This window comes from Podarcis filfolensis (assembly GCF_964270895.1).
Source record: "Podarcis filfolensis genome assembly, chromosome: 5".
Lineage (NCBI taxonomy): Eukaryota > Metazoa > Chordata > Lepidosauria > Squamata > Lacertidae > Podarcis > Podarcis filfolensis.
The window spans coordinates 88170970-88197782 of NC_139608.1; the positions used below are offsets into that span (position 1 = coordinate 88170970).

Below are 26813 nucleotides of genomic sequence, written 5' to 3' on the forward strand. Positions count from 1 at the left end.
AACCTTGCAGTTTTTGCTGTCACCTGGTCACCTTGATCTGCTAGAAGAAAGAACACAGTAGCAATGGTTGAGCAACCTAACATAGACAATAACAGAGGGGTAATAACCTCACTCCTCAAATCTTTATAAAGAGTGCAAGCCAGAAGCACATGAGCCATGGGCTCAATACTGCCATCTCCGCAAGGACATCACCATTTTCCCAACTGAATTTTTTGAAATCGACCCTCAAGTACAGCCGAAGGCAGCATATTCCATCTTGTGAAAGTGAAAGCACGCCTGTATTTTGGAATTGTTAAATTTTGCAGATAGGGTGCCAAAGTGTCAAAATGACTAGGTGGAAAATAATCATACCATGTTCAAAATTTTCTGATTGTGGCCAAATTGTTCTGTCGTTCAGTATCATATAAAAAGGTAAAGGACCCCTGGCAGTTAAGTCCAGTCACAGACCACTCTGGGGTTGCGGTGCTCATCTCGCTTTACAGGGAGATGGCGTTTGTCCACAGACAGCTTTCTGGGTCCTGTAGCCAATATGACTAAACCGCTTCTGGCGCAACTGAACACTGATACCAGAGTAGTGCACAGAAACACCATTTACCTTCCTGCCGGAGCAGTACCTATTTATCAACTTGCACTTTTGGCGTGCTTTCGAACTGCTAGGTTGGCAGGAGCTGGGACTGAGCAACAGGAGCTCACCCCATCGCGGGGATTCGAACCGCCGACCTTCCGATAGGCAAGTCCAAGAGGCTCAGTGGTTTAGACCACAGTGCCACCCATGTCCCTTCAGTTTCATATAGGCGCTGTCCAATTAAAGTATTTGCTTTACTGAAGCCCAGTGTTAATAACTGTTACGGTGATAAACCAGAAAAGAAGAAGAGTTTGGATTTGATATCCCGCCTTTCACTCCCCTTCAGGAGTCTCAAAGCGGCTAACATTCTCCTTTCCCTTCCTCCCCCACAACAAACACTCTGTGAGGTGAGTGGGGCTGAGAGACTTCAAAGAAGTGTGACTAGCCCAAGGTCACCCAGCAGCTGCATGTGGAGGAGCGGAGACGCGAACCCGGTTCCCCAGATTACGAGACTACCGCTCTTAACCACTACACCAAGCTTTTGGCTGACAATTTTAGTCCAAGCGCTCTCATATGTCATCTCATGCAGCTATGCATTTATATTGGCTGCAATTTACCACAAAGTTCTCTTGCACAAACTCTCACTGAATGGGAATTGTGCAAGAGCAGATACGGCCCCTTTCTCCACTGTCTACCATCCACAGCCGATCTTAGGAATGCCCAGCCTGTGCTCTGATTATCTTCTATTCATTTCTCTGTGTGATATTCCATGAAGTACTTTGCCACAAGGTCACATTGAGGCTCCACGACTGTGGTTTCTCTTTCCGGCAGTTGCTGCTTCCTAAGTGTAGCTGGTTGGAAAGGGGGGTGGGTGGTGGGAGGAAGATGGGGCAGAGAAACAAGGATTTTCATTTGGCTTGCTATTCCCCAACCATGTGGGGGTTCCGTGCAGTTGGCAATGTGCATTAGCCTCCTGGAGGGTTAAGGCGCTAAGTTTACACGAGACGCCCTAATGGTTGGAGCTGCAGTCTGTCGAAACACAAAATGAGCATTTGATCCCTATTATGAGCGGCAGTGAGAATGAGATGTTTAATGAAAGTGCAAAAACAGAATCGCTCGTTCTGTGACTGTCCCCAAGAAGCAAAAAGGAAGGAGATCTTCTCTTTTGCATCCAGCCGTTACGGAGAACAGCTTAGAAACCATTCAAGTAACAAAGTTGCATAATCACACAGGGGTGTGTGTGTGAAACTACTTTTATTATAATTGTTACTTCTTCATTTAGAAAAGATTCGTACTAATCATATACTGGTTTTCCATAAGCTATGGTTTTCCCAGTAGTGATGTATGGAAGTGAGAGCTGGACCATAAGGAAGGCTGATCGCCAAAGAATTGATGCTTTTGAATTCTGGTGCTGGAGGAGACTCTTGAGAGTCCCATGGACTGCAAGAAGATCAAACCTCTCCATTCTGAAGGAAATCAGCCCTGAGTGCTCACTGGAAGGACAGATCCTGAAGCTGAAGCTCCAATACTTTGGTCTTCTCTTCATGAGAAGAGAAGACTCCCTGGAAAAGACCCTGATGTTGGGAAAGATGGAGGGCACAAGGAGAAGGGGATGACAGAGGACGAGATGGTTGGACAGTGTACTCAAAGCTACCAGCATGAGTTTGACCAAACTGCGGGAGGCAGTGGAAGACAGGAGGACCTGGCGTGCTGTGGTCCATGGGGTCACGAAGAGTCGGACACGACTAAACGACTAAACGACAACAACAATCATATACTGACGTAAATGATAGGATGTGAATTAAACAGTCGTATCTTGGATCCCAAACGCCGTTGTACTCAAAAGTTTTGGTTCCTGAACGCTGCAAACCTGGAAGTGATTGTTCCGATTTGCAAACGTTCTTTGGAACCTGAACGTCCAATGTGGCTTCCGTGGCTTCCGATTGGTTGAAGGAGCATCCTGCAGCCAATCAGAAGCAGTGCTTTGGTTTCTGAATGTTTTAGAAGTCGAACGGACTTCTGGAACAGATTCCGTTCAACTTCCATGGTACAACTGTATTTTAAAAACCATATGAAGTTCTGAACATATTCAGAACACTGTCGTCTTCCTCAGTGGGGTTGTTTGCAACAACCTTTACAACACCTGACTCTCAAACGTTGGGATTGTTGAAATATATAAAACAAGAAATTACTGAAATTGAGCTGTGTGACTCAAATTGGGTCTACTAGACCCATTTGGGGTGAAAAAAGCAATGTCTTCAACATTTCTCTGATGAAAATAGGGGTGTCCTAAAGGAAAAGTGGGATATTCTGGGATCAAATCAGAAACCAGGATGGCTTCAGGAAATCTGGGACTGTCCCTGGAAAACAGGGACATTTGGAGGGTCTGATAAAATTGTTTCTGGGGCCCAGGATTATAGACCCTGGAACTAAAGCTTCAGTAGTTTCATAGCAGATCCACCTCTGCTTGCTTCCACACAAGACCATCGGCTACCTAATCTGCCCTCTCCTAAAAATGCCATCCATTCCCATTCTCTTGGGATTCCTTCCTGGTAAAGGAAATACCGTATTTTTCGCTCTATAAGATGCACCCGACCATAAGACGCACATAGTTTTAGAGGAGGAGAACAAGAAAAAAAATATTCTCTCCCTCTCTGCACAGAGCCTTTCCAGCAAAGTGGCAGGAGAAACGGAGACTCTTCCATTTCTCTTCCCGCTTTGCTGAAGGGGCGCTGCGCAGAGAGGGAAAGCTGCGCAGTGCCCTCTAGCGAATCGAAGTCAGAACAGCAAAAGGGATCGCTGCGCAGCGAAAGCACCGATCCCTCTCGCTTTCATGGCTTCAGGGATAGCTGTGCAAAGCCTTTTCAGGGCAGGGGGAGTGTTCCTGGCTTCAGGGGCAGCCGCACAGCCAGCATTCGCTCTGTAAGACACACACACATTTCCCCATACTTCTTAGGAGGGGAAAAGTGCGTCTTATATAGCGAAAAATATGGTATACAGTGGTACCTCGGGTTAAGTACTTAATTCGTTCCGGAGGTCCGTACTTAACCTGAAACTGTTCTTAACCTGAAGCACCACTTTAGCTAATGGGGCCTCCTGCTGCTGCCGCACCGCCGCAGCCCAATTTCTGTTCTTATCCTGAAGCAAAGTTCTTAACCTGAAGCACTATTTCTGGGTTAGCAGAGTGTGTAACCTGAAGTGTATGTAACCTGAAGTGTATGTAACCCGAGGTACCACTGTACCAGCATTGATTTTTCTAGTAGCTGCCTTAAACTACCGATCATTAAACATATCTGAGTGTTTCCCACAGTCTCCAGCAGTATAGGACCCCACTGCAGGGAAGTGGCTGCCATATAGCTTTGTGTATGTATGTTGATCAGTAGAGAGGGTTTAAGTGCAGAGCTAAGCCGTGAAGGAGACTCCTGGCTCATTGACTTCTGCCTGCTGGCCCAGTCCCTTGGTGAGGGATTCTTCCACTATCTAGGTCAGCCTTTATGGGAGTTGGGTATGAGTTATGTAATAGTTTTGTGAGGCCGCAACCGTGATTACGAGCTTAATGATGCTTCAAGCAAACAAACTCTAATGGCTTCCATCAGTGCTTTACAGTTTGCTTCCTGGAGAGGAGTTGCTGGTCAAGTGCAAGCACAGAGCTGGATGCTGGCCAGTGTCAACTGGGGTCCCATAGATCTTGTAGCACATTAACCTAAGAGCCCAAACCAAGCAGAAACAGGACAGTTTGTTGTGAAGAGTTGCCTCTGGCATGTAAGGGCTACAGGTTGATAAAGCCTGGCCAGAATTCTGAGGCCATTTGACCAAGCTTGCTCTACAATAAACTTGTTTCTGTGGGATGTGGTCCATGAGAGGCAGTCAAGTACAACATCCCTTGTAATGCTAGAGAAGACATGTGGGGGAATGTTTGGTTCAGCCAGTCGAAACTTCCTGTTCCTCCTGGCTGGAGCATCCGTCCTTTTGCATGTGATAGAAGGTGGGTGTGACTTTACCTGTCCAGGTAACAAAAGGATGAGGCACGCAGCACTCTCTCTCTCTTTGGACTTCCTTCTACGTTTGATCAGCTATTAGCTAGGACTGCTCTGCTAGCTCTCAGCTAGCAGAAGCACTGGGATTATTCCCCCATACGGGGTAGATCCACATGTACCTATTTGTAACTAAGTCTGCTTTCAGGAATCCAACTGTGAACTGATGTGAGTAAACTAATTTCTATCATCTTTAAATAAGATTGTGGTGTCTTTATTCTTTTAAAGAGGGATTCAAGGGAATTTACCAGGAACGTACAATTCAATCTGAGACAGATTGAATTGTATAATAGTGAGAGGCTCACACGAGCCTGCAACCAGTTATCTGCTGTGCATGAGAAGGGGAATGTAAACTCTGCTAAGTAAAGGAACTTGCTAGTGCAAGTTAGGAAGGATAATAATAAACTATATATCCTCTCCTGCCTGCTCTGAACATTCCCACAGTTTCCTCTTTTCTTGAAATGACTCAGTGTTAATTAACAAGCCATCAAAGCTGGGCTGAGTATAATGAAGCATCTCTTGTTGGCTGGAAGCCTTGCCGTAATAAGAAGGGCAGCCTTTCTCAACCGTGAGTCCCCGGATATTGTTGGACTACAACTCCCATCATCCCTGACCACTGCTCCTGCTAGCTAGGGATGATGGGAGTTGTAGTCCAACAACATCGGCTGACTCAAGGGTGATGAAGGCCACTCTAGGGCATAGCTCAGACCACGCATAGATCACATTCATCTCAATTACAGTTAACCAGGATGGAGTTTGTCCATTTTGGGGGAGGAGATGGTGTCTTCTGCCTGCTCAACATGTGATTGAGAACCATAACCTTCCAGAATCATAGAACTGTAGAGCAGTGATGGCCAAACTTGGCCCTCCAGCTGTTGTTGGATTACAACTCCCATCATCCCTAGCTAACAGGACCAGTGGTCAGGGATGGTGGGAATTGTAGTCCCAAAACAGCTGGAGGGCCGAGTTTGGCCATCACTGCTGTAGAGGGATCACGAGGGTCATCTTTTCCAAACCCTTGCAATCAGGGCCAGATTTAGGTTTGATGAGGCCCATAGCTACTGAAGGTAATGGGGCCCTTTATAGGTCCAGCTGTCCTTGTCAACAACCAATTGTTGCTGTTTTTTGTGTTGAATATATGCTTTATGGTAATTTATGGACCTAATAGGTATCTAAAGCCATTTGCATGTGCAGAATGTAGGCACCCTATATAGAGAAATTAGCAAACCAGTGATATTTAAGGAGCAGGCTAGCAGGCGGGGCCCATTGCTTACATCATAGGAGCCTACACAACACAAAACACTGTTGCTGTATGTAGGTTGAAATATACTCAGAGTCGCAAAGTGATTTCATGCTCTTTATTCAGCTCATAGTGGTGAGGAGGAATGAATGAAAGTCCCCCCAAAGTATCTGATTTATATACATTATTTACACAATGGGCTGCACATGATTGGCTAATTCCGGAATTCTACTGTAAGCCAATCAGGTTGTGGATTCACTTCTATCTGGAGCATGATTGGGTGGTTCCTGCCAACCAATCATACTGCTGCATTGTTCTAGGAGCAATCAGACTGCTGCATTCTGAATCCTATTGTTCTAGGACCAATCAGACTGCTGCCGTTTGGATTCTATTCAACTCAGTACATAACATAGGTTTTATTTTGTTTGTTTTTTATCTTCTATTTTGTAAATGTACATCCAGGTTTTTTTTCCCTTTACAATTTTTGGGGGTCCCCAAGTGAGTGGGGCCCTAAGCTATAGCTTGTTTAGCTTATACATAAACCCAGGACTGCTTGCAATGCGGGAATCTTTTCCCAGCAGGGGGTTCAAACCCACCACTCTGAGATTAAGAGTCTCATGCTGTACCGACTGAGCTATTCATGGGGGAACCTTCCATGGTTACAAAAGGCTCCACCTCTGCATTGAGCCGTGCGTTCCCCAAATGAGTTACAGAACTCCAAAGGAAGCCGTTCTGTGCTCGTCCACTTGACCAACATGGTCTCCTACTCCAGATCTGCTCCCTCCGCAGCTTCCCCTGTGACCCACTTTTTAGCCTCCCGCCCCCACTTTGTTTTCCTGAAAGAGACCCTTTTGACCCCCAGGCCAGTATTAATCTTGGCTTACACTGCAGGGCTGTTGCATCGCGAGTTCCCACCTCCCACCAGTAGGAATAAAGACACGAGACACCGTTATTTTAGGTTAATGGGCTAAAATTGGCCACAACTTTATTGGTTACAGGTAAAGAGCGGTATTGGCTTAGGCATTGGTCGTGTCCGACTATTCAGCCTGTTTGCTTGAAGACCAGGAAGGGTTAACACCAGCAGGGGGAGCCCTGCTGATGGACATCAACTAGGGACTCCCCTGGGGTCACCGCTCGGGGGCGCGCTTTAGGCCCTGACCTCCATAGGCTTCGGACGGGGCTGCGCCCCCCGGAATCCTTTACCGGACTACCCTTCAATCTTTGGGGGAGGTGATGGCACTCCCCCCAACACATCTACATAACAATACCCTACCAATGCCTAACCGCCAAAACCAATGAGTTGTGATGATTTGCTATGAGGTAGGCGAAAAACCAAATGGCCGGTGCCAATTTGCCAAGTGGAAAAAATTCCTACCAGGCCCCTTGACGGCGACCAGCCGAGGTCCATAGCAAGGTCAGAAGGGGAACCTTAAAGGGTGGGTGGGTGGGTGGGAAACCAGGACTGCTGCCCGGACCAAAGAGGGAGATCCCGGGGCCGCGCTCGCCTTAAGTGAGGCAAGCCACACACCCCGAGCCAGCCGTTTGGCTGGCTCAGGGGATGACGCAGCCCGAGGATTCCCCTGATCGTGCGGGGGCTGGAAGCCAGCCTCCGCGCACGTGTTGGGGGCGTGAAGCCTGCGACACCACCTCCTCCTGAGGTTGGAAGTGGCTTTGTGAGCCCCTCTTAGCTGGCCCAGCCTTCACGGGGGGGGGGGGGGCAGAACTATGGGCACTCTTTGCCTCTGTATTTGCCAGGCTATTATAAAATATGATTATTAAATTATACTGTTAGGTCGCTTTGAGACTTCTTTTGTATAAAGCGACAAAGTAATGTAATAATTAAGTTTGCGAATCTAGGAAAGTTGGGGTGGAATAAAAGGGGACACCGTATGCAGCTCTATAATATTTAATTCCTCCCCCCCCCGCCTTTCTGTTTGCCAAAATTTCGCCCATTCACAATACAGTGGTGCCCCGCAAGACGAATGCCTCGCAAAACGAAAAACGCGCAAGACGAAAGGGTTTTTCGGTTTTTGCGTCGCTTCGCTAGACGATTTTCCCTATGGGCTTGCTTCGCAAGACGAAACGTCTTGCAAGTTCTTGCAAGTTTGTTTCCTTTGTTCCTTTGTTTCCTTGTTTTCTTAAAGCCGCTAAGCCGCTAAGCCGTTAATAGCCGCTAAGCCGCTAAGCCGCTAATAGCCGCTAATAGCCGTGCTTCGCAAGACAAAAAAAACGCAAGACGAAGAGACTCGCGGAACGGATTAATTTTGTCTTGCGAGGCACCACTGTAATAACTTTGAAATAGCGATAAAGGCCGTGCAAGCATTTAGAATGCACATTGTAGTTTAGCATCAGTAAATCCAATCAACCAGCCTTTGTCTAGCCAGAGGCCATTACAGAAATCAATAAAGAACAACACATTTGAAATATGATAAAACATAAAAAGGATGTAATAACATGGAATATTTTAGTAAAACTAGAGTAATATAGGGCTGCCCTTTTTATCTTTTTAAGGGGGACATTCAGGTGAACAGGGAGAAGGGGGGTGGTTTACCGTCGGGCTGGTGGTAGATTCTTATTCCCCCTTTTTAACTTGAGGGGAGGGGCTTACAGTGGTTTACAAGGGTTTCTTACTTTTTTGTGGGGGTAACTTACTTTATTTCTTAAATCAAAGCAATATATATCTATGTCTGCCTGCCTGCCTGCCTGCCCATCTATCTATTTGACAACATCAAACATCAACATTCTTTCCAAAAGAAAGTTAAACATTTTAAAAGTAAAATTAATTTTATTCAAATATGCTGGGTCGTAATGTTTTTTTTCACAGAAAGATTACATTATTTCCTCCCAGAATGACTTTCCTAAAAAAAAGGTAAAGGTAAAGGTAAAGGACCCCTGACAGTTAAGTCCAGTTGCGAATGACTCTGGGGTTGCAGCGCTCATCTTGCTTTACTGGCCGAGGGAGCCGACGTTTGTCCTCAGAGAGTTATTCCGGGTTATGTGTCCAGCATGACTAAGCTGCTTCTGGCGAACCAGAGCAGCACACAGAAACACCGTTTACCTTCCCACCAGAGTGGTACCTATTTATCTACTTGCACTTTGATGTGCTTTTGAACTGCTACTCACATGATTATTCCCCTCTGAGGGTTACGTGTGTCAGTTTAACACAGGAAGCCCAGTGTTAACATAGCATCAGTGGAAAATGATCATGATACTTCCTTAAAGTAACGGATTACTTTAACACTCTCTTACTTTTCCAAGTTTCTACCATGGAGAAATACAGTATATATTAAGGTAAAGGTAAAGGGACCCCTGACCATTAGGCCCAGTCGTAACCAACTCTGGGGTTGCGGTGCTCATCTCGCTTTATTGGCCGAGGGAGCTGGCGTACAGCTTCCGGGTCATGTGGCCAGCATGACTAAACCGCTTCTGGTGAACCAGAGCAGCGCACGGAAACACTATTTACCTTCCCGCCAGAGCGGTACCGATTTATCTACTTGCACTTTGACGTGCTTTCGAACTGCTAGGTTGGCAGGAGCAGGGACCGAGCAATGGGAGCTCACCCCGTCACGGGGATTCGAACTGCCGACCTTCTGATTGGCAAGTCCTAGGCTCTGATTTTAACCCACAGCACCACCCGCGTCCCACAGTATATATTAGATGCATACAAAACCAGTATCTGTAAGCCTAAGTAGGTATTTGGTCAAGCAATTGGTGTAGCAAATAAATGCACGCCATGCATTTTTATAAACAGCTATGTGAACTTATCACTGACAGGTTGCTTGTGACAGGAGAAACATTTTTTCCTTGCCAATGAAAATGAGTAAATGAATAGAAAGAGAACCTACCCATGTGACACTGACACAAAAACCTTGTGCACACACTGTGTAAAAGAATTAAAGTTTACTACCCCCGATCAGAAGGTTGGCAGTTCGAATCCCCACAACGGGGTGAGCTCCCGTTGCTCAGTCCCTGCTCCTGCCAACCTAGCAGTTCAAAAGCATGTCAAAGTGCAAGTAGATAAATAGGTACCGCTCCAGCGGGAAGGTAAACGGTGCTTCTGTGCGCTGCTCTGGTTTGCCAGAAGCGGCTTAGTCATGCTGGCCACATGACCCGGAAGCTGTACGCCAGCTCCCTCGGCCAGTAAAGCGAGATGAGCACCACAACCCCAGAGTCGGCCACGACTGGACCTAATGGTCAAGGGTCCCTTTACCTTTACCTTTACCCATAGCTCTCACTCCACTTCACTCCTCTCTTCTCCCCCAACCTTGAATTAAAATCTGAGATTTTGATTTAAAATCTGTGGTTTGAGCATTTCTTTTGTTTTCTTTTTTTAATTTTTTATTTACAATGTAACATAAACCCCCACCCCCCTGATACAGGAATCCACCTTCATTAAACGTGAACATAACATACAATGAGCATAACATACAACAATACAAACAACCAAATATAAGACTTCCTTTATCCTGTATCTGGCCTCCTTATTTACTTCTTATAAGCTATTTCCTTTATGAATAATTATTAAGATTTTTTTAGTTATAACTTAAATATCCACAAAGTCTCCTGCAGACATTAATAGAAACAAGTCCAGGTATGTATTTTAGGGCACTGTTTTGTGAAGTATTCTCTGCATTTTCCCCATGCTTTTTGAAACTCTTGTCTAGTGTGATCTCTAGTTGCCTGTTAATCTAGCCAGTTCAATATACTCTAACAGTTTGTCTTGCCATTCCTTTTTTGTTGGCACAGTTTCTTTTTTCCAGTTTTTAGCAATTAGGATCCTTGCTGCTCCTGTGGCATAGAGGAATATTTTCTGATCTTCTCTTGCTATACCTCTGTCCGTTATCCCTAGTAGAAAAGCTTCTGTATTTTTCATAAAGGTATACTTCAACATTTTTTTAAGCTCATCATATACTATGTTCCAGAAGCTTTTGGTTTTTTCACAGGTTGTGGTTTGTGCATTTCAATTTAGGGCTGAGCCAAATATGGAACAGCGTTCACAAACCGCTTTGTAACGTCTCCTTACTCTTTCATCAGGACTTTGCATCGTGTCTGGAAGAATACCGGAGAAATGGTCAAGAACTGTATGCGCTTTTGTGCAAGGACCATGCTGAGGTAAGAAGCCCCAGCCTCATTTTTCTGCTCCTAGCCAAATGAGGGTTGGGCACATGGGCTACTATCCAGCAAGGGAGTTGTGGTGTTTTGAACATAGCATTGGTACATTTGCAGTTTTCTGGGCAACCTAAACGCAAAACGTCAAGGGCAGCAGAACATCACTGAGTTTTGGGAGCCCATGAAGCATTGCTGAGCAACATGGACTCGGAAGTGCAGGTGTCATTGGTCTGATGTTTAGTTGAATAAAAAGCGGAAGCAAGGGCTGATCTCTGCAGATTAGTGAAGGGTGAAAATCGATCAGTTTCCCTCAGTTTCTCTGTTTGGTGATCTCCCCTGCCCCCAATGCTGTTCACAAAAGAGTTTTTCCATCCTTAAGTTCAGTTTGTCCCATTTCCACATCACCTTGCAAGCATTATTTTAAGATTGGCACAGAAATTTTTATATAGCCGTTTTTTGCTAGCAATTGCCGCTAAAATGCATTTTCAGTGCTATGCATGTTTTTTGTGTGTGCTTCCCCTAATATATAACACTTTTGTTGCTGGATCAAAACATTCTCGGAAGTGCAAAATTTCAAGGGGTGCTGCACTTCATTTTCCCTACTGGTTTGAGAAGTGTGTTTTAGGTAGGTAGACATTAAAATGGAAAGCAGTTTCTTCTCCATTCATACTACAGCGTAATGAAAAGGACTCCTTTGCAGGCTTCATTTGACAGACCTAACCGTACGTGCTTTTTTACACCCAAAATGGGATAAGGGCAGCTATGTTGGTTTTCTCACCTCTATTTGCATCAGTGGGTAGATTAGAATTGGGACCACGTACTGCTCACATACTCTCCTGCTTGGTGGGAAAGGAATGGTTTTTTTTCCTTTTAAGTGCAGTAAGTATGTGATTTTTCCAACGAAATATTCTACATAGGAACATATAATAGTTGATAGGAATGGCTACATTAATTGTGAGTGACAAGCCATTAATCGACGACTCCTTTTTCATTTAATACATTTACTGGAAAAACACCATATGGATGCATATTTGATATATATATATAGAGAGAGAGAGAGAGAGAGAGAGAGAATTACTGGGTTTTCCTCTGTTGATTGTAATTATTTGATTGCTCGCAATAAACTGAAGATGATAGTGGTGCGGCAAAACAATTTAATACAAAAACTCTCAATGAAATGTAAATGGTTGTTATAAACAGGGGTTGGTTGTTTTTTTAAGGTGCTTGAGCCTTTAAAAAGCTGCTGAAAGTCCAAGCAGACTGACGGACAAATCGTGTGACCTTATCTGAGGCAGCGTCTTGTACCACAGGAGGTCTCAGGGCTGCGACCTCAAACCTGAACCTAACTTCTGGAGCAAGGGGCAGGGAAACCTTAATAGTGGGGAAGGAGTCCTGTTTCTGCCTCCTGAAACATTCCTGTATAGTGCAGGGAAACTGCACCAGTTCCATATTTGGGGGGACATGAACTGTAGGAGAGAAATCTGAGATAGGGAGGTGCTCTCCCAGTGTACCTGAAGGAACATCTTTGGCCCAATTGTTTAGCCCAGACACCTATGGCCTTCTGGCAGTTCCCTCGCTGCAAGAAGTGAAACTACAGGGAACCAGGCAGAGGGCCTTCTCAGTAGTGGCCCCTGCCCTGTGAAACACCCTCCCATTAAATGTCAAGGAGAGAAAGAACTACATAACTTTTAGAAGATACCTGAAGGCAGCCCTTTATCCGGAAGTTTTTAATGTTTGATGTTTTGTTATGCTTTTATATGTGTTGGAAGCTGCTCAGAGTGGCCGAGGCAACCCAGTCAGATGAGTAGGGTATAAATAATAAAATTATTGTTTTTAATTATTATGTGGCTACATATGTACGGCATACAAACTTTCCTGCTTCTCGTAGCCTAGGTTTCCGTGGTAAAGGTCTCCCACTTCAGCAGCCCGGTGAAATCTCTGAATAAATGTAAGAAAACCAAGCTGAGTTTTGAGTGTTTTGAGTCTTTCTTCGCAGAGGTTAATGTGTGGGTACAACAAATCTGCAAAAGCCTGGGCAGACCTTGAGGAGCAGCTGGTTCGGAGAGGAGGACCTTGGGAGTCAGCCTTAGCCCCTTCTACTTCAAGGTGGATTCTGGATGGATACGAAGGCCCTTCGCGGATGAGGAAGAGGGTTTGGCTCAGAGTCACCTATCATACAGCTGTGTCAACAAGGAACAAGGTGACATGCCTTGGGGGCAACAAGTGGGAATTATCTTCCATCAGTAATGGCCTTGTAAGACTAATCATGAGGGGCAGCTCTTCCCTCTAGAACGTTGGCACCTACAGTCAAACCTTGGTTGTTGAATGTAATCCGTTCTGGAAGCCTGTTCAGCTTCCAAAATGTTCGACGACCGAAGCACAGCTTCCAGTTGGTTGCAGGAGCTTCCTGGACTCAAGCGGAAGTCGTGTGGGACATTCGGCTTCCAAAAAACGTTCGAAAACCGGAGCATTTGCTTCCGGGTTTTCAGCATTCGGAAGCCAAAACGTTCCAAAACAGAGGTGCTTGGGATCCGAGGTTTGCCTGTATAATCATACCTCATGTTGTGTCCGCTTCAGGTTGTGTTTTTTTGGGTTGTGGACTGCCAACACCCGGAAGTACTGGAATGGGTTACTTCCGGGTTTTGGCAGTTGCACATGCGCAGAAGTGCTAATTCACAACCCGCATGTGCGCAGACGAGGGTTGCGAACGCTGCGGGTTGCGAACATGCATCCCGCATTGATCACGTTCACAACCCAAGCGTCCACTGTACTTCTTTTGGTTCACTTGCATATTACCAGAAGCCTTGAAATAAGCTTGGACGGCTTATCAGGGGTCCTCCATCTGGCGGATGTTGCCGCAGAAGAGCGGACTCTGTATCAGCTTAATAAATGTGCTGGTCCCGAGGGTTAACCATGCGGCGAGGTCCGAGTCCAGTCCGAGGTCGAGGGTGCGGTATGGAGGCTGTCCGTCAAAGCTGAAGCAGGGTCCAAGGCAGGGAGTCGGGTGAGGTCAGGAACTCTGGCAGAAGAGCAGGACAGGGTGCAGGCAGGAACAGGCTACCATCAATGTTGCTTCCACAACCTGGGACTGGGCTGGCTGGCTTTTATCTGCCCCAAGGCATAGGGTGGCCCCGGTCCACAGGTGACTCGCCTCTCCTGGTCTGGAGGCGAGCACTCCTCCTGCGGGAACTTAGTTCCCTCCGCCTCTCTGCCCTGAGCCTCTGCAGCTCCAGAGAGGCTGGCGGATTACCGGACCCAGAGGCAACCTGACCTTCCCCTGACGGGGCTGAGAGTGGAGCACCTGCAGGCAATGGGTCCTCCCTCACCACAGGAGCCAGAGCAGACTCAGCTGGTGCCTGCACCTGAGGATCCAGCACAGGTGAGGACCCTTCAGGCTCAATCCCCAGCCCCGGCTCAGCTGGTTCTGGAGGCGGGGACTCCTGTGCAGGCTGGGATTCCTCAGGTTCAGCCTCCGAGTCCGAATCCCAGGCTATCACAATAAACCAAGGGTTGTTGGGGAGAGAATGATATCATGCCCGCAATCTCCCCCCTCCTCCTTCCTCCTTTCATTCATTGACTTCCATGCTTCCATCATGGTCTCATTATAAAACTTAAATCAGGGTTTCCCTGCTGTCTCCAGCTGTTTTTGGACTACGGTCCCCATCATCCCTGACCACTGGGTCCTGCTAGCTAGGGATGATGGGCGTTGTAGTCCAAAAACAGCTGGAGACCCAAGTTTGGGAAACCCTGATGATCTCAAAATGAGAGCAGATAAATCCATGTGTGGTAAGCCCCATCAATGGCTGGTGCTAGTAATTATATGGAACCTCCATGTTCAGAAGCAGTGGGCTTTTAAGTACCAGATGCTGTCGACAAATAAAAAGGAAAGACCTGCAAGCCTTGCTTTATCATGGAGGGCACTCTGGACGGCCCATGGAAGGGGATACTCAGACCAGAGTTCCAGTTTGATGTAGAAGTGTGTTGATCTTCCTGTTTTCCCCCCATTTCAGTTGCATAATTCCTCTGCTCAGGCTCATCAGCCGCACGACAGCTCATTTGCTGTAACCCCGGAGGAAAGCCAAGGTAATATTCCAGGGCTGACGGCTCCATGAGATAAATCTGGTAATGTATGGAAAGAACAGGCAGGCGGGCAGGCACCAATCTGATTCCGAAACATCTGTTTGTGTTGGACATTTGATTGCTTTCACAACAATATGCCAGGCCACAATGAAATGAATTCATGAAAAAGAGTGAATTAATATGATAAGTTTTGTCCGAGTTATTTGATCAAGATGACACCTTGTCTTGTAAATGCCATTGGAAGGACCTGGTGCAGTTTGCTAGCTAAGCAAGAGAGCTGTGGCAGAATAAAGGTAAATGTAAAGGGACCCTTGACCATTAGGTTCAGAGCCTAGGACTTGCCGATCAGAAGGTTGGCGGTTTGAAACCCTTTGATGGGGTGAGCTCCTGTTGCTCAGTCCCAGCTCCTGCCAACCTAGCAATTCGAAAGCACGTCAAAGTGCAAGTAGATAAATAGGTACTGCTCTGGTGGGAAGGCAAACGGTGTTTCCGCTGCTCTGGGTCGCCAGAAGCAGCTTAGTCATGCTGGCCACATGACCTGGAAGCTGTACGCCGGCTCCCTCGGCCAACAAAGCGAGATGAGCGCCGCAACCCCAGAGTTGGCCACGACTGGACCTAACGGTCAGGGGTCCCTTTACCTTTTATATACTTGAGCATTCAAACTATAGCTAAATAAAGTTGGAGGGAATTCTGAACATTGTAAATAAAGATAGGCGATGAAGGTTCCAGGCGAGTCACCTTGGGGAGAGCATTCCACATAAGAGGAACCACCGCAGAAAAGGCCCGTTCTTGTGTTGCCACCCTCTGGACGTTTTGTGGAGGAAGCACACAAAGAAGGGGCTCAGATGATGCTTTCAGGGTCTAGGTCAGTTATGGATATAGAAGGCATGACATATACCAGCCTTGTGTAGAGCAATTTGCCCAATACCATAGTGCAGGCTAGGGAGCAGAAAGAGATCGCTCTCTTTCTCATGTGCCCACTTCTTTGATTTCTCTGCTAGCTGCAAAGGAAGGGAAACTACCGTATTTTTCGCTCTATAAGACGCACCAGACCACAAGACGCACCTAGTTTTTGGAGGAGGAAAACAAGAAAAAAAATATTCTGAATCTCAGAAGCCAGAACAGCAAGAGGGATCACTGTACAGTGAAAGCAGCAATCCCTCTTGCTGTTCTGGCTTCTGGGATAGCTGCGCAGCCTGCATTCGCTCCATAAGATGCACACACATTTCCCCTTACTTTTTAGGAAGGAAAAGGTGAGTCTTATAGAGCAAAACATACGGTATTTTCTGTGACCATCAGCCTAGAAATGCAGCCTTCCTCCAAATGTCCACTTGGTATAGGGCATTTAAGAAAAAATACTAGTCTGCCAATTTTGACCATGAAGAAGGGATTTGCCCTCTTGGAAATGCAAGCTACGATGGTGGCTAGTGAGTTTGTTGGGCTTGTTTACAAGGCAAACACAACTATTTGTTAGCCACTTATTATTTACTGTAAACATACTGCCATTGATCCTGTCTTTCCTACTGATACAGGAGAGCAAAAGCTAAATGGAAGAGAAGGAGAGATGGATTGTGGGCAGCTGACATTCTTCCCTGCCCTGCATGAAAGTTTCCAGTCGGAAGAATTTTTGGAAATGTGCACAGAGCGGAAAATCATCCTGCAAGAGTTTGTACAGGATGAAAAGGTACCATGAGTTGATTCTGGGGAACTTTTGTTTTGCACATCACTGTTCCCAAATGAATGGTGGGGTGTAATTTGGTGCCGAGAAGTGGAACAAGAAAGCACCTTAGATTCTGTTGAGGCCTAGACTAGACAATGGGTAGGCAAACTAAGGCCCGGGGGCCAGATCCGGCCCAATCGCCTTCTCAATCCAGCCCGTGGACATTCCAGGAAACATCGTGTTTTTACACGAGTAGAATGTGCCATTTTATTTAAAATGCATCTCTGGGTTATTTGTGGGGCATAGGAATTCATTCATTCCCCCCCTTCAAAAAAAATATAGTCTGGCCTTCTACAAGATCTGAGGGTCAGGGGACCAGCCCCCTGCTAAAAAAGTTTGCTGACCCCTGTCACTAGACCAAACAGTTATCTTGTGATAACTCTATCCTTGGACTTGAAAGGATAGAGGGGGGTGACACGATACAGGCTGTTTTCAGATTGTTGCTAGTTTGTGGATGTTACTCAGTTATATACCGGCAAACTTAGGTTGCACAAAGTGAATTTCATGCCCTTGTACAACAAACCTGCTTCCAGGAGGGGAAAAAAACACAGACTTTTTGAGGTGGAAAAACTGGTGGGGAAATGCATTGGAAAATTTAGGTTATTGATTAGGGCTGGGTGATATATTGATATACAGTGGTACCTCGGGTTACATACGCTTCGGGTTACATACGCTTCAGATTACATACGCTTCAGGTTACGGACTCTGCTAACCCAGAAATAGTGCTTCAGGTTAAGAACTTTGCTTCAGGATGAGAACAGAAATCGGGCTCCGGCGGCGCAGTGGCAGCGGGAGGCCCCATTAGCTAAAGTGGTGCTTCAGTTAAGAACAGTTTCAGGTTAAGTACGGATCTCTGGAACGAATTAAGTACTTAACCCGAGGTACCACTATATCATCCAAAACTGGTTTGAAGTCCATATCAGTTTCATAATTTTTGACCTGGCAATATATCGTGAACCATGATGTGTGTGTGTGTGTTTGTGTTTGTGTGTGCGATGCAAAAATCATGATGCAGGAAAAACCATGAATCCAGCCAATGTCATCCTTATTTCAGACACCGTGATATATCAGTATATTGCAGTGTTTAGCTGGTGATATGTCAGGATGTTCGAAACCAGATATTGTTGCTGTTTTTTGTGTTGAATATATGCCATATGGTAATTTATGGACCTAATAGGTATCTAAAGCCATTTGCACATGTTGCCATGCAACCAGTCCATGCAGAATGCAGGCACCCTATATATAGAAATGAGCAAACCAGTGATATTTTAGGGAGCAGGCTAGCAGGCAGCGCCCATGACTTACACCATAGGAGCCTACACAACACAAAACACTGTTGCTGTATGTAGGTTTTATTTTATTTGTTTTTTATCTTATATTTTGGAAATGTGCATCCAGGGTTTTTTTTCCTTTAATTTTTTTTGGGGCCCCAAGCTATGACTTGCTTAGCTTATATGTAAATCCAGCACTGATCATATGACTTCCCTTCAGACGATTCAGAACGATTGCTCAAGAAACAGCTCATTTGCTATTGACTTGAATGTGTCTCCACGTGAAAAAACTCTGCACATAGAAAGTTAGATGCTAGGGAGAAGTATTGAAACCCAGTGTCCTCTTTGATGAGCTAGTTTTCCATGCATAAGAATTGAGGTCAGCATTCAGACTGGGCCCTCTGCCTTCAGCCGTTCACAGTACAGTATGTTTATATTGGACTTGCAATTAATAATGTACTCTTACAACCTATTACTATCTTTACCATGGGATGGTGAGAAAATTACAACCTCCCTCTCCCTACCCTCCCAATATATATCCTTCATTAACTGCAATTTTATATAATGGTATTTTGTCGCTGTAGCAGTGCCTTTCAGAAATGTTAAGGAACACTGTCGGGCCGATATGTCCATCAGTCAAACAAGGTCCTCTGAAAGGGATGCATAATATCTTTGCTTGGACTTTAGGTTTCTTGTAGATCGAGACAACAGAATTAAGCTGTTCCCAACAGTGTAACCTCCACGAGACAGGTTTTGCTTGCCTTGGCACATGTAATGTTGCTACCCCTGCTTTGTTCCTCTGTGTAACTCCACAGGACGCCACGAGACATGCCAGAAGCATTCTTTTAGCAACAGCTAAGTCGATACAAATTTTAGAAAGCTGCAGGAGGTAACATTAGCCGTTATATGCTCAGTTAGCATGCTAATTCAGTTAGTCTGTTGGCCACAGAGCAGGAACAAGCTCTCTCACAGCACTGCTCCTTGATAATCACCTCTTCCGTACCAAATTGCTTGCGCTGGCTTCTGAAACAGTTTGATTCTGTAAAAATGTTGTTGTATGTGGAACTGCGCACTTTGGGTTTTCGCAGAGATGGGCAAATTCTCGACGGCCGTAATTACTTTTGGGGGTGTTTGCATTAGGAAAGAGATAAGCCAAATGGATCAGCTTCTTGCACTCTAAAGAACCTGTGTTTCTCATTGAACCTGTCTTCACGCATTTACCGCACGTAAACATGCTTGATTTTCTTAGGATCGGGTCCGAAGATAGCTCAGATGCTGGGGTTCTGAAATGTCTCTGTGCCGTTGTGTATGGTTGAAAAATAACTCCCTCTTTCCCATAGAAGGAATTAGCAGAAGAAAAGCAAAGTATCTGGAGACCGATTGAACGGGAAAGATAAAGGAGGGGTGGGAAATAAGAACTACATTGTTTGCCCAGTCGAGATCAAGGATTATACTGAGATTGTGTTATTTCCAAGCTAAAGTCAAATCATAAAAACTCATCCAGTGTTTTGTGTGGAACTGCTTTCAAAAATGTTCCAGAAACCTCAGTTGGTATGAATCACTGCTTGAATATTTAACTGAGACCAGGCATTATGTACATATTACACCAGTACAAAATAATTAATATGCATAAATAAAGATCCTGAAAGTGTCTATTCCCAGCAGTAATTAATTTCTAATTAGTACTGAAGCACTTTTCCAGTTATATAAGGTAAAGGGACCCCTGACCATTAGGTCCAGTCGTAACAGACTCTGGGGTTGCGGCACTCATCTCGCTTTATTGGCCGAGGGAGCCGGCGTACAGCTTCCGGGTCATGTGGCCAGCAGGACTAAGCCGCTTCTGACTAACCAGAGCAGCGCACGGAAACGCCATTTACCTTCCCACCGGAGCAGTACCTATTTATCTACTTGCACTTTGAGGCGCTTTCGAACTGCTAGGTTGGCAGGAGCAGGGACCGAGCGACGGGAGCTCACCCCGTCGCGGGGATTTGAACCGCTGACTTTCCAATCGGCAAGTCCTAGGTTTAATATGTACATTTAAAGGAAAGATACATATAAAACTCTACCTCCATAATGTCAAACTTTTAAAAATACATTTTAAAAAAGCTTTCTGGCTACTGCCATTAACCATGTTTCTACAATGGCAATGAATGCAAAGGTTGGGTTTTTTGCAGGGGGGAGGGGAAGGATATCATTCTTTACCCAAGATTAACTCAATAGTCTTACAGTATAATAACACTACAAATCTCTTTCATAAACAAAATACAGCTGCAAAAGCATTTTTGTTTTAATTGAAAGACTGACTTATTAAAAACCAAGTTCATAAAATGACACCACGAGGGGGTGTGTCCTGCTACTAATGGCTCCACCCACAGTTGTTACATCACACCCACCAATGTGGGTGGAGCATTGAGGGATGTACTCATAGAAAAAAATGTTATATTCCAGATAGTGAGTAGAAAGACAGTTTCAGTTCTGCTTGGAATTTACAACCGAAGAGCAATGATTGGCTAATACTAATTGCCACCCATCTGAAAGCAGCCTGTTTTCAGTTGTATATTGAAACTGTATATAATCTTGTACCAACAAAATTAGGACATGTCTTTAATATCCGACGTATGTCACTTAAATCCTTTCTGTTTTGCATCCCTGAGTGAATTGAGCAATCCATTGCTCATTGCCCCGAGAAATATCTTTGGAGGTAATTATTCAATTATTTCATGTCACCTTTGCATCACTGAATGATTATTCTAGTAACCTCTTGTTCTGTGTTCTGCTCTGAGAAAAGGCAAGTTTAGTTAATCTATGTTAATTTCAGGCTCTATGCTGCTTCATTAGGTAACAACACTATTTTCCCTGGGGGCACCTTTATAAAACTACCTCATTTGTGTCCGAGCTTTGATGCTTGTTGGGAGATAGATAGAGAGAGAGAGAGAGAGAGAGAGAGAGAGAGAGAGAGAATGATTGAGACTGTGAATGTGTTCATTGATGGAAAGACTTTGCTTCAGTTGAGTCGATTCAATACGGCTTGAGAACTGCCAAGTTGGTTGTGCAGGATTCCAGTCCTGCAAGGACTCAAGTGCTAGATATGTTCTAAGGTAAAGGTAAAGGTACCCCTGACCATTAGGTCCAGTCGCGAACGACTCTGGGGTTTAGGCGCTCATCTCGCTTTATTGGCCGAGGGAGCCGGGGTACAGCTTCCGGGTCATGTGGCCAGCATGGCTAAGCCGCTTCTGGCAAACCAAAGCACCTCACAGAAACGCCATTTACCTTCCCGCTGGAGCGGTACCTATTTATCTACTTGCACTTTGACGTGCTTTCGAACTGCTAGGTGGGCAGGAGCAGGGACCGAGCAATGGGAGCTCACCCCGTCGCGGGGATTCGAACCGCCGACCTTCTGATCGGCAAGCCCTGGGCTCTGTGGTTTAGACCACAGTGCCACCCACATCCCTAGATATGTTCTGGAAAAGTCCTACGAGATCCCTTCATCTGTCATGGAATTCTACTCAATATTGATCCAGAGCAGATTCCAATGTATAGTTAGCAGAGTAAAAACTTAAACACGTTGCAGGATTCCCAAAAAATAGACCAGAGGCAGTTGTATTTGATCCAGCAGAGCTTTACTGCTCCTGAAGGCAAATGAGCATAATGGTCACAAATCCAATACATTCAGGATTGGCACAGTCCATAAGAAATCCAGTTGCAGCAGACTTAACTTAAATTACAATAACTTATAATAAATCTAAACCTTAACACTAAGCAAACTATGTACAGAACACCACACCAGAAGGAAAAGAGATAGAAAGTGAAAGTGAAACCCAGGCTCCTTCTGGCCTTACTTTTATAGTCAGCATGACCTTGACAGAAAAGATAACAGAATCGGTTTAAACCAGCTGTACTCAGCTTCTCTGAAGGAATAACCCAAACATCACGAACCTTCTGCTTGCTTCTTTCACACAGAGAAGCTTCCAGTACCCTCTTGAGTTAAGATCTCTGCACATCAGATCAATACTTTCTGCCCTAAGAAATGCAAACTGACATCATCTACAGCTTTCTAAGCAAAGAGAAGGAAGCATTTGTAGGACGCCTCTCTTCTTCAATGTTCCTTTAGGTGTTATGTGGTCATCTACCAGGTCTCCTCTGCCTTAAAAGGACAACCAATAGAGTTGTGTCACAATCCACACAGACTGGTTCCTGCTTTGCCTGATGAAGCAGCCTCCTCCCAGTCACAAAAGACCCTAGTGTTTGTGGTAACTTGGCTGCCTTCTTCTTCTCTACTCTTATGACTAGGGCAAGGATGGGACAGGGGGTGGTGAAACTGCGGCTGTCCACACACACTGGTCTAGCCAACTTGGCTCTCCCACTGTTGGATCCATGCAGACCCAACCTTTTTCTTGCCTTGCTCCCCTGCAACCTAGTACAGTGGTACCTCAGGTTAAGTACTTAATTTGTTCCGGAGGTCCGTTCTTAACCTGAAACAGTTCTTAACCACTTTAGCTAATGGGGCCTCCTGCTGCCGCCGCACCACCACCGGAGCACGATTTCTGCTCTCATCCTGAAGCAAAGTTCTTAACCCGAGGTACTATTTCTGGGTTAGCGGAGTGTGTAACCTGAAGCATATGTAAGCTGAAGCGTATGTAACCCAAGGTACCACTGTACAAGGAAAGCTGCAGTCATTGTCACGAGGGCAGCTTCATCCTGTCTCAGTTGCTGCGAACATATCATTAATACCCAGATACAAAATTCATCCCATCACTATCCAGGTAGAAATGTTGCTGAATGTACCATGCTTTTCTGTCTATAAGACGTCCCCATGTATAAGACGCCCCCTATTTTGGGGGACTGAAATTTCAGGAAATGGGGGGAGATGACAAAAAGTTGTTGAGCTATTTTTGCGGAGGATTGCCCCCCTTTTTGGGGGGGATTACCAAGGGTTCTTGAGCTTTTTTTTAGGGGGGAATGCTGGAAATTGCTCACCCACACACGTCGCAAAAACCGCCTCCCATCTTCTCCCTCACTGGCAGAAGCTGCCAATCACCCACCCAATTGCCGCAGCGTCGGCCAATCAACGCCACCCATTGACGCAGCAACCAATAACACACACAATAGCTGCTGACAGAACTTAATTCGTTCTGGAGGTCCATTCTTAACCTGAAACTGTTCTTAACCTGAGCTAACACTTTAGCCAATGGGGTCTTCCGCTGCCATGCAATTTCTGTTCTCATCCTGAAGCAAAGTTCTTAACCCGAGGTACTATTTCTGGGTTAGCGGAGTCTGTAACCTGAAGCGTCTGTAACCCAAGGTACCACTGTACACGGAAAAGTATGGTATTTGAGTAGCAGGATATTGCAAAACAAAGGAAGGTAAGCTAGCAAAGAAACAGCGTAGTAATCAGTGATAGACAAGTGTACTTCTTTTCACCCGTGAAATGCTCAAGAATATGCAAATTGTGGCCACTGTTTTGTTGGTAAAATGCGCTGCCTGCTTCCCTCTTTAGATTACATGCAGGCAATCGGTGGTGGTCGTTCAGGGACACATTGTGTTGGAAGGAGCACTTCTCTTTGGCCAAGAACATTTCTACATCTGCAAGAATTTCACTGTGTCCCCGCTGGGGGACGTTTACTGCACAAAGCACTGCATAACCAGGTGAGTTCTGTCGTCCCCAAGATCAGCTCCTCTATCAAGATAGACATAACATTTTACAAGAACAGGAAGAAACGCCGCAGACAGAATAACTGCCACACACAGGAAGAACAAGGATATAGTTTGAGCACCTCTCTTGTAGTTCTATGAATCATTTAATGTGTCAAAACGAATAGGAGTTATTAATATTGCAGTTGTTGTATAAGGAGTTATTATGATGACCGGAATGTGATTGAAATTAATAAGATTTTGGAACGCAGAAATAAAGAAAATAATAAAACCATCCATTCTAGCATGCGAGGGGCCACCTTATCTAAATGATATAATTTGGTATTTGAACGATTGGTATTAGTAATTGTATTATAAATTGTTGTTGTTGTTTTAAATAATTTTTATTAAGTTTCTTACAATTATGACACATTCTACAACAAAGAAAAAAGAAACAAAATCACAAATATAAGCAAAAAATAAAATAAAAAACATAACAACAAACACCTAGACAACATAAATTAATTGGTTATTTAAACTTCTAACCTCATAAACATGTCTTTGACTTCCTCTGAGCCCTCCCATCTGAATTTCCTTGTATTTGAATGTAGCAGTTTTCTAATATCATTATTAAAACACAATATTCCAATTAAAATCAAATTTCTTAACTTTTCTTAAAGTTCTAGATCTCATTTATTTAACTAGGCCTATAATCCTAGGCCTATTTGGTACTTTCAAGTAATTTCTAATTTTTAATATTACAATATTTATTCAAATAGTCTTTAAATTTCTTCCACTCTTCTTGGTATTCCTCTTCTTTCTGGTCACGGATTCTTCCAGTAAGGTCAGCCAACTCCATATATTCCATCAATTTCATCTGGCATTCTTCCACAGTTGGTAATTTTTCCATTTCTTGGCTATTAAAATTGTATTATAAATTGGTATTGTTATAATGAGGCTATTGTTGGATTGTAATTGAAATCTAATAAAAATTATTATCAAGATCAGCTCCTTTCCACAATGCTGGGGGACCCAACTGCCATAAAACAGCAGCCCTTGGCAAAACTTTCTGAAGTGCCATAAAATAGCCGCATCTATATCCTGATCAAATTCAGTGCCCACAGACACAGGGACCCGTATTGGCCTATTGCTTGCTGTTGTGTGCTTGAAGTGCTTCCACATCAAAGTTTTCCTCTCCTTCAAAACAAGCTTCTCTCTTGGATTTTCCCCCCGGTTCCTGTCTACAGCACTCCCCCAAATTTCTGCATTTACAGCCCTGTTCTCCTCTGTTTTTCTGTAGCTTATTTTGTACCTGTGATTATCTGTTGTTGTTACTTGTTGCTCCTAAGAAACTTTCACTGTTGCAGTTATGTTTGTCTGTTTGGAGAATGGCCAAGCAGTGTCCACAGGTGCTGTGAAGACTTCCACTGCAGCCACAGATGTCAAGCTTTCATTTTAAAACAGAAAGTTAGTCTCTAGCCCTCTTAGAAATAAGGAGCCCTCAAAATTCAAAACGTACCCAATACTCCAAAATGGTTGCTGACCTCTGGTCTGTGTGCATTTCTGCTTTGAGCTTCTTTCTTTAGCTATAGTCTTCCCCTCACTCAGTCTTCCTTCTGTTTGTGTAGCATCTGAGAGCCAGCATAGTGTAGTGGTTAAGAGCGGTAGTCTCGTAGTCTGGTGAACCGGGTTTGCTTCCCCGCTCTTCCACATGCAGCTGCTGGGTGACCTTGGGCCAGTCACACTTCTCTGAAGTCTCTCAGCCCCACTCACCTCACAGAGTGTTTGTTGTGGGGGAGGAAGGGAAAGGAGATTGTTAGCCACTTTGAGACTCCTTCGGGTAGTGATAAAGCAGGATATCAAATCCAAACTCTTCAAACTCTTCTTCTTTGGGCAGACGCTTGCTTGTGTGTGTTCCATGCGAGACATGTTTGGGAGACTTGATAAATACAAACAACAACCCCCCCCCCGACACTTCCTCAAAGTGGAATTTTAATAAAATTAAAGGTTCCGTCTGAATTTTGAATTGCTTTGATTTCGAGCATTCCACTCAAATGTGAATTTTCACACTTCAACTCCGAAGTAAAATTCACATAGAGACAAAGAGTAGTAAAGGCTCGAAGATGCTGGCAGGGGTCAGGCCTGTATGCAAATTTCAAGTTAAATGCACTTAAATGGTCACCCCTCAAAACAGGGGTGTCCAACAGGTTGATCGCTAATTACTAGTAGATCCCTGGGAGGTTTTGGTACATCGCGGTCGATCTCTGGGTCCCTTTCCTTAGCATTGCTAAAACAAAATCCTGCCCTGTCCCCTTGCCCTGTCCTCCATTGCTGCATGATTTGCAGAACGGAATATGGAGTTTACCCAGTGAGGCTGCTTGTTTCCCCAGCGATTTGCTGGTGAGTGGCTGTTCCCCTTTCTCCCTTGAGCTGAGGTTTGAATTCTAAAAATCCGGGGCTGTCCTCCTTCCTAAAAAGCTCAGCAACTGTGACCTGTACCCCCCAAAAGGGGGTAGATCACTGCCAGTTTTTACTCCTGTGAGTAGATCACTGTCTCTTGGGAGTTGGCCACCCCTGCCCAAAAAGAAACAGGCATTCAGAACCTGCAAATTCTTCTCTTCTGTTTTTTATAAATCTAATTACTGTATTTTTCGCTCTATAAGACGCACCAGACCATAAGGCACGCCTGGTTTTTGGAGGAGGAAAACAAGAAAAAAAATATTCTGAATCCCAGAAGCCAGAACAGCAAGAGGGATCTGGCTTCTGGGATAGCCTCTTGCTGTTCTGGCTTCTGGGATAGCTGCGCGAAGCCTCTTCAGGGCAGCGGGATGAAGGCTCTCCTGGCAGAAGCCAGGAGCCCCTTCTGCTCCTCCTCCCGCTTCGCAGGAGAGGCACTTCGCTGAAGGGGTGCTGCGCAGCTCTCCCTCTCTGCGCAGCGCCATTCGCTCCATAAGACGCACTCACATTTCCCCTTACTTTTTAGGAGGAAAAAACTGTCTTATGGAGAGAAAAATACGGTAATCAGGGGAGAATTCCCAGCTTAACCTCTAATCCATAAGGCTCCAAGACCTTGAGAAATGTAATTTCCCCAAGGTTTGGCTACACTTTCCAAGGGCTGCAAGAACCTTATGCCCTGGCACCAGAGAGCGGGGGGAAAGACCTC

The 26813-nt window shown here is 45.0% G+C and overlaps 1 protein-coding gene across 1 annotated transcript in view; it reads left to right on the plus strand.

Moving 5' to 3' along the window:
* Window positions 1-26813, plus strand: part of WDFY4 (WDFY family member 4) — a 195813-nt gene that overhangs the window by 108153 nt on the left and 60847 nt on the right. The window contains exons 40-44 of the mRNA XM_083615378.1: window positions 10874-10951; window positions 12945-13148; window positions 14959-15031; window positions 16561-16712; window positions 23517-23665. Coding sequence (XP_083471504.1) covers window positions 10874-10951; window positions 12945-13148; window positions 14959-15031; window positions 16561-16712; window positions 23517-23665 — 656 coding nt within the window. The remainder of the gene's footprint in view (window positions 1-10873; window positions 10952-12944; window positions 13149-14958; window positions 15032-16560; window positions 16713-23516; window positions 23666-26813) is intronic.